The sequence below is a fragment of the Hylobates moloch genome, unplaced genomic scaffold, assembly GCF_009828535.3.
Source record: "Hylobates moloch isolate HMO894 unplaced genomic scaffold, HMol_V3 SCAFFOLD_20, whole genome shotgun sequence".
In the NCBI taxonomy this organism is placed as follows: domain Eukaryota; kingdom Metazoa; phylum Chordata; class Mammalia; order Primates; family Hylobatidae; genus Hylobates; species Hylobates moloch.
Window position 1 is genome coordinate 2,525,393 of NW_026652295.1, and position 8,721 is coordinate 2,534,113.

General features: G+C 40.8%; 1 protein-coding gene across 3 annotated transcripts in view; it reads right to left on the reverse strand.

Annotated features, from left to right (window-relative positions):
* The window catches only part of MYLK4 (myosin light chain kinase family member 4), a 94,001-nt gene extending 85,387 nt beyond the window's left edge, over nt 1–8,614 (reverse strand). For 2 of the 3 annotated variants that reach the window (XM_058432679.1, XM_058432681.1), the window contains exons 1-3: nt 8,558–8,614; nt 6,201–6,784; nt 4,894–4,989 (exon numbers count right to left, since the gene is read on the reverse strand). In XM_058432679.1, coding sequence (XP_058288662.1) covers nt 4,894–4,982 — 89 coding nt within the window. In that variant the 5' untranslated portion in view covers nt 4,983–4,989; nt 6,201–6,784; nt 8,558–8,614. Of the gene's footprint in view, nt 1–1,524; nt 1,703–4,893; nt 4,990–6,200; nt 6,785–8,557 lie in introns of those variants that run through there. The other variant, XM_058432680.1, reaches the window with a different exon arrangement.
* Nucleotides 8,615–8,721: the final 107 nt, after the last annotated feature.

The window sequence follows — 8,721 nt, forward strand, 5'->3', positions numbered from 1 at the left end:
GGCACCAGGAGTGTTTTTTGCTACGGGGTGTCACTGTAGACATTTCAGAGGACAGAGTGAGAAAATGTAATTCTTTCTAAAAAATCACGAGTTCACACTCATATGGATACATTTCTGTTTCCAACCCAACACCATAGGATTCTTTGCGCTCTTTCCCTATACCACATGTGTAACCCCCTCCCACTGATTCTTGAAGCCTAAAAATTTTAAACATGAGAAAACACAAAATAAAATGCTTGCTACAAGGTAAAATTCATGTTACTGTTGTGACTATCCATTTTAAACAATTGAGGAAAGTCTAAGGATATTCATTTCCATTATTTAAAAATCCCATGCTACAGCCTGAATCATCATTTTCTAGTTTTAGGAACTGGAGGAACAATGTTTATGTTTATGTTCTCGGGAATGTTTTCCTACCTTCTAAATTGGAAGTAGATTTCAGAGCTAGAATAAGCTTATGATAGTAACAAGGCATGAAATTACAGAAGTGCAAAGTCCAAGTCATGCTCTTCTGACCAAATGTTGGCCTCCTTGTCCCAAGAGGGTAAGGTTGAGAGGGGAAATTTTCCACATGGAAAAACACTGCCACAGGGCGTGCATTAATGGCTGATGGGCAGTTTGGTGAACTCTCAGAGGTGTGCTTTTTTTTTAAATTAAAGATAAAAGTTGTATTTTTAGGTAGAAAATAAGTTGAGCTATTATGTAATGAGTCATAATAGGTTGCTAGCTTTTATTCTATATGTCCAAAAGTATTGAAGAATCTGGGGTACAAAAGGACCACGGCAGCTCGTAAAATGGTAAAAAGCATTATAAGCCCCGGTTAGTATATGGAAAACATCTTCAGTGTGAATGAAGCCTGGGAGGGAGAGGGCAGATGGGCAGCCTTGTACACCTCTGGTTAAAACGCATATTGCTCTGATTTTTATGGAAGGCAACTTGGTCATGCCCTTTGACCCTGCAATCACATTTCTAAGAAGTTTACCTCAAAGAAATAGAGTTGTACACAAGATATTCTCTCTGAAGATATCATCATCACATTATTTGTTATACATAAAACACTGAAATAGAACCTATGTACTAGAGTTAGTATAATAGGATACTTCCATAAAAAAAAAACTAGGGTTATTGGTCATGTGTCAATTTCATAGTTAGGGAAAAAGGGACAGATCCCGGCACAGTAGATGCAATAGGATCCGAATTTTAACTAAAAAAAAGACGCACTGTCAATACATAGCAGATGAATGATAATACAGAGATCCATAGCTAAATAGGTTAAGATTGCTATACCAAATACGGTTTGTGCTTTCCTGGAGTTATTCATTTTTCTAAAATAAACATATATTTCCTTCTTAATGTAAAAAAGTTGCCAAAATAAATTTCCCAGCCTAGTGGGAAAGTCATGGGCATTGAGACACATAGCCTAGGCTTGAGTTCAAGCTCTACGAGCTGTGTTGACTCAAGAGCTGCTCAGTCTTCCAGAACCTCAGTGCTTCCTATTTGTTAAGTGAGGATAACAACATTTACCTTATGGGGTTGTTGAGGGGTAAACAATGAGATAAAAATGGTTGATGCATCAGAGAAACTTGATAAATAGCCTTGGCCAGGCGTGGTGGCTCACGCTTGTAATCCCAGCACTTTGGGAGGCCGAGGCGGGCGGATCACGAGGTTAGGAGATCGAGACCACGGTGAAACTCCGTCTCTACTAAAAATACAAAAAAAAAAAAAATTAGCCGGGCGTGGTGGCGGGCGCCTGTAGTCCCAGCTACTCAGAGGCTGAGGCAGGAGAATGGCGTGAACCCGGAAGGCGGAGCTTGCAGTGAGCCGAGATTGAGCCACTGCACTCCAGCCTGGGTGAAAAAGCGAGACTCGGTCTCAAAAAAATAAATAAATAACAGCCTTTATAGTTATCATTGGTAATATTATTGTTATTCATGTTATCAGATCTCCTAAGAAATAAAAGATTTGGCTGAAAAATTTAGAGCCAAGATTCTAAAGAGGAAGAATATTCTGGAGTAGCTCAGTTTTCTTAATCAACAGTGTAACATCACTTGCTGTTATTGTATACCAGGGCCTTAGCAACTACAAAATGAAGTCACAGTAATTTATAATATTTTTTCTTTTATCAGGACATATATGTTAAATATATATATCACATATGTATATATGAAATACATATTTTTGATAATATAAATAACATAAAATGTTATATAAGTATACGTGACATATAATACGTAAGATATATAACAATAAAAGATATATGTATCTTTTATTGAAAGATATACATATGGAAAGTATATAAAACCATAAATACTATTTAATAAATAATTATAAAAGCAATACCCATAAAGCCACCACCAGGTCAAGAATCCCCAAATTCAAAAATCCCATCCTTTTGTCCTACCCAAGCTAACCACTAATCTGAATCTTTTAAATAATTTCCTTGATTTTCCTTGCAATTTTACCATTTACATGTATGCTCTAAATATACAGCTTTGTTTTGGCAGTTTTAGTTTGTTTGAATGTATTCATACTGTTTCTATAATTTTCTTAGTTTTTTTTCCAGTTAAAACTGTCTATGACCCATCATATTGTTGTATATAGTGTGTATAGATGTCTCAGTTAGTTTTCATTATTATATATTATTTTGTTGTATGAATATTACAAAATGTATGTGTTTATTCACTGACGGACATTTGGCTGTTTTCTATTTGGGGCTGCTATGAACACCAATGTGCACACATGACGTACACACACTTAAATGTATATACCAGTTTACACCCCCTCCAGCACTATAAGAATTCTCCTGTTGCTCTATAGCTTTAAAAACACTTAGTTTTTGCTAATCTTTTGGGCATGCAATAGTATATCATTTAGAAATTTAAATTGCATTTCTCTGATTACTAAAGAGTTGAAGGGTTTCTTTTTTGTTGTTATTTTTAGAGACAGGTCTTATGCTGTCACCCAGGCTGGAGTGCTGTGGCACAATTATAGCTCACTGTGGCCTTGAATTCCTGGCCTCAAGTGATCCTCTCGAGAAGCTAGGACCACTGGGTGCACAACACCACGCCAAGCTAATCGTTTAAAAATTTTTTATAGAGATGGAGGTCTCACTTTTTTGCCCAGGTTGGTCTTGAACTCCTAGGTTCAAGTGATCCTCCTGCCTTGGCCTTGCAAATGCTGGGATTACAGGCATGAACCACTGTGCCCAGCCAAGCTGTTCTCAAATACATATTTGGTCACTTGGTCTCTTTTTTATGAAGTACGTATTTATGTTCTTTAATCACTCTTAATTACATTTTCTACTATTTTCTTACTATTATGTAGGACTTATTTTACATCCTACACGCTGTGCTTGACAGTAATGTGTGTTTAAGATGTCTTCTCCTTCTCTGTGCCTTGTATTTTCACTCTTGTAGTATCTTCTGCTAAATAAACAGATGTTCATTTTCATGTACTAAGATGTATTAATCTTTTCCTTTTATGGTTAGTGCATTTTTTTTTAAAAAAAGAAACCTTTCCCCTCATCAATGATGTTTTTACCATTCAACATGATAATTGTGCTAGTTTGAGGGCAAAAACAAAAATCTTGTTAAGATAACTTTCTATTTTACTAGAGATTTTTTTAAAATCAAGGATTGAAGTAGACTTTTGTCAAATGTCACTTCACATTCCACTTTATAAGATACAGAGAACCGATCCTTCCAATAATTTGACAATACAGTTGGCCCTCCATTTCCACATGTTCTGCACCTACTCATCCAACCAACAGTGGATCAAAAATTTGGGAAAAAATAAGAAACAGCAGTACAATTAATAAAAAATAGGACAAATAAAAAAGCAATACAGTATAATAGCTATTTATATAGCATTTACATTGTATTAGGTATCACAAGTAATCTAGAGATGATTTAAAATATATGAGCGTATGTGCATAGGCTACAAAAAATACAAATAAAGAAGCAATATAGTATAATTACTTATATAGCATTTACATTGTACTAGGTATCGTAAGTAATCTAGAGATGACTTAAAATATATGGGAGTATGTGCATAGTTTTATAAGTTTTACTGTAAAGGAGACACACAGGGTGAGGGGCAGGAGGGTCCCAGACATGGAGCTTACAAGCCCTCTCCTTGTAGAATCCAGGCACACCACCCTCGCAGCACATCAGCATGTTCACAACCAGGAAGCTCCACTGAGCTTCCGTGTCCAGAGTTTTTATTGAGGTTTCATTGTGTAGGCATGATTGATTAAATTATTGGCCAAGCAATCAAATTCAATTTCTAGCCCCTGAGATTGGGCTGGTCCCAAGTTCCAACCTTAGGGAGCCACTAGGAGTTGCTTCGTTAGCATTATAAAGGCACTCCTTAGCACTCAGGAAATCTCATGGGATTCTGAAGATCTGTGCCAGGAGCCAGGGAGAAAGACTGAATATACTCCTTTTTATACTATGAATATCAATGAAAAATCACTTAAAACTAATAAGAGTTCACAAAAAGGCCAAGTATGAAATAAATTAACAAAAAATCAATGCATTTCTTTTATACCAATAAAGGGCAGTAAGAAAATAGAGTAAATAAAAGGTTCTACTCACAATAGTAAGGAAATATATAAAATGTGTTACAATAAATACAAAATGTGGCATAGATTCCAGAAGATGTAGTGGAAAGTCAAGAAGAGAAAGGAACATGAGGTTGGGTTAGGGGACAGTAATCAGAGTAGGAAGAATAGATAACCATACGACTAACTTTTAGGATGCTGACTAAAAGATGGCAGGGATGTGAGTCATCTGGGATTAACTGGACTCAACTGTCCAGCATACCTTAGGTATGAACATGAAGGCGCAAGATGATGCCCAAAGGTTCACTAATAGTAGGTGGCTTATAAGATACCTGCTCATAGGCACTGCAGCCAGGCTGACTCTACTTGTGGTTACTGACAGAAGGTCTATGTGAGTCACCACCGAATCTTTCCTCCCCATTCTGACTCTGGGGAAGGAAGACAGAGAAGACAGTTACACACTTAAAAGTAAACCACCGAGGCCAGCTGCAGACAAACAGTGAGGTATTAAAGGAGAAAATGGAAGCCTAGGTTTCTGTTTTACATTGATTTCACTTCCTGGGACCTTATACTATATGAGTTTAAATTTATTTGTATTTATGCTGATCTGAAAAGAAAGTTTAAATTTGGTTGGCAAAGCAATCTAAGAGGAGGGGTGATTTTTGAAATACGTTTTTTTTTTCATTTATTTTTCTACCATCACCACCTAGTGGAGAAAACCTTGAACTTCAGACAGAGGGTGCTAGGATTCAGGAAAAAATATTACCACAGGACCCACTGGGTGCCAGGCACTTTACTAAATACTTTCACATTGACAAGCTCACTTAATTCTCACGATAGATGTGAGGTAGGCATTCTTATTCCTCCTTTAGATTTGGAAACTGAGTGTGAGAAGTTATGTAGCTTGCCCAAGGTCACATTACGGACAGCTCAAAATCAGGGTTTTTGAAGTCAAGGTCTAGAATCATTTTCACCTCATAGGTCATCCAAATAGCTCAACCTCATGTATGTGGCTGTGGGAGTCACACACACACACACACACACAATCTTTGCTTTGTATTTTTCCTCTTATTTATATAACATAGATTACAAAAGCACAAGTATAAAAAGCAAATGGGATTATACTATACATATTAGGTTTTGTTTTTGTTTTTTGAGACGGAGTCTCGCTCTGTCGCCACGCTGGAGTGCAGTGTTGTGATTTTGGCTCACCACCTCCTAGGTTCAAGCAATTCCCCTGCCTCAGCCTCCCAAATAGCTGGGACTACAGGTGTGCACCACCCCACCCAGCTAATTTTTGTATTTTCAGTAGACAGGGTTTCACCATGTTGGCCAGGATGGTCCCTAGCTCCTGACCTTGTGATCCGCCCGCCTCAGCCTCCCAAAGTCCTGGGATTACGGGAGTTTATATATAGTTCCCTATCTCTTAATTTCTACTCCCATAGTACACGTTTCCCATGACAATACTTTTGAAAACACTGTTAGTTAACAATTAAGTTGAACATAAAATTATGTCTATATGCAACTATACTGTCTAATCTTAAAACACGTCTTAAGAGACTAGCAAAAGGTGCTAAAATACTAACAATGATTACAAGCAGATTCTCCACAGCATTATTTTTTAAAATTTAGGCCTTACCTTTATTAAAAGAGATTCAAGAAATTTCAGTTGTCTAGTTTGTTGTCATGTTAAAACTTTCTGGATGGGTTAAAAGTGATCATGTGTCCATATATTTCTATAAACGTTTAAAATCAGTGTAGTATATTTCCAAATTTAGGAACACTTTTCTTGAAAACCTGTTTTGAGGCCGGCCCCAGAACTTCTCCAAGAAGTGTTTGCTTCTATGATGCTCCTGTGATAGTCCTTGTGTCTGGAATTGGCGGGTTTTTAGTCTCACTGACTTCAAGAATGAATCCACAGACCCTCACGGAGAGTGTTACAGTTCTTAAAGATGGCATGTCCACAATTAGTTCCTTCTGATGTGTTCAGAGTTCATCCCTTCTGGTGGGTTCCTAATCTCGCTGGCTCAGATGTCAAACTGCGGACCTTCACAATGAGCATTACAGCTCTTAATGAAGCACGTCTGAAGTCAGTCGTTCCTACCAGTGGGTTCGTGATCTGGCTGACTTCACAAACACAGCTGCAAACCTTCAGTGAGTATTATGACTCATAAACACAGTGTAGACCCCAACAGCAAACAGCAGCAAGACCTATTGCAAAGACTAAAAAAACAAAGTTCCCACAGCGTGAAGAGGAACTGAGTGGCTTGCCACTGCTGGCTGGAGCAGCCTGCTTTTATTGTCTTATCTGGCCCCACCCATATCCTGCTGATTGGTCCATTTTACAGAGAGCCCATTGGTCTGTTTTACAGAGAGCTGATTGGTTCGTTTTGACAGGTTGCTGATCGGCGTGTTTACAAACCTTGAGCTAGATACAGAGTACCAATTGGTGTATTTACAATTCCTTAGCTAGACACAAAGGTTCTCCAAGTCCCCACCAGAGTACCTAGACACAGAGTGTGGATTGGTGCATTCACAAACTCTGAGCTAGACACAGGGTGCTGATTGGTGTGTTTACAAACCTTAAGCTAGGTACAGAGTGCTGATTGGTGTATTTACAATCCCTTAGCTAGACATAAAGGTTCTCCAAGGCCCCACCAGACTCAGGAGCCCAGTTGGCTTCCCCCAGTGCATCCTGTACTGGGGCCGCAGGTGGAGCTGCCTGCCAGTCCCACAGAGTGTGCCTGCACTCCTCAGCCCTTGGGTGGTTGATGGGACTGGGCTCCATGGAGCAGCAGGTGGCACTCGTCAGGGAGGCTCGGGCCTCCCAAGAGCCCAAGGTGAGGGGGAGGCTCGGGCATGGTGGGCTGCAGGTCCCGAGCCCTGCCCCGCGCACAAGCAGCTAATGCCCTGAGAGAAGTCCTGGCCCAGGTGCTAAGCCCCTCACTGCCCGGGCTGCTCCGAGTGCAGGGCTCACCGAGCCCACACCCACCGGGAACTCGCGCTGGCCCGCAAGCACCACGTGCGGCCTCGGTTCCCGCCCATGCCTCTCCCGCCACACCCCTCCGAAAGCTGAAGGAGCCAGCTCCGGCTTTGGCCAGCCCAGAAAGGGGCTCCCACAGTGCAGCGGCGGGCTGAAGGGCTCCTCAAGTGCGGCCAGAGTGGGCCCCAAGGCCGAGGAGGTGCCGAGAGCGAGCAAGGACTGTGAGGGCTGCCAGCACGCTGTCACCTCTCACTTCTGGGGGCCAAATGAAAATAAAAGCTCATGGCCAGGCGCAGTGGCTCATGCCTATAATCCCAGCACTTTGGGAGGCCGAGGTGGGCAGATCACCTGAGGTTGGGAGTTCGAGACTACCCTGACCAACATGGAGAAATCCCGTCTGTACTAAAAATACAAAAAAATTAGCCGGGTGTGGTGGTGGGCACCTGTAATCCCAGCTACTCGGGAGGCCGAGGCAGGAGAATCACTTGAACCTGGGAGGTGGAGGTTGCGGTGAGCTGAGATTGCGCCATTGCACTCCAGCCTGGGCAACAAGAGTGAAACTGCATCTCAAAATAATAATAATAAAAAATAAAAGCTCACGATCCTCTTTTTGTACAGTTCCAAATTATATGATGATTAAAGAAAATTTAACTGGTTTCTCTAGCGTTTCTATTAATCTTATTTTTGAGCCTAACTTTTTTAGTTAGAAAAACTCTTAACCATCCAGCCAGGCGTGGTGGCTCAGCCTGTAACCCCAAGACGACTCCAAAGGCTATGGCGAGAGGGTCCCGGGCGCCCAGGAGTTCAAGGTTGTGGTGAGCTCTGATCGCCACCCTGCACTCCAGCCTGGGCGACAGAACGAGTGAGATCCTCAATCTGCTCATGCCCAGGTGAAATAAAAATTCCGCTTTTGCCAAATTTCAGAAAAGTCTTCATTCTCCCTCAATTCATTTACCTCCTCTAGTTAACAAAAATGCATGTTTAAGATACATGTTTTAAAACGGGAGACTTACGGAAAAGCAAAAAATAAAATCACAGGACATGGTAGTTCATTCAAAGATGCAGAATACCACACTTGTTTTAATCTGCTATTCTTTCCATTTCTATCCGTCGACGACGTCATTGCACACGGGCGCCTCCCATCATTTGGTTGCTAAGGAGACAGAAGGCTGGTGTT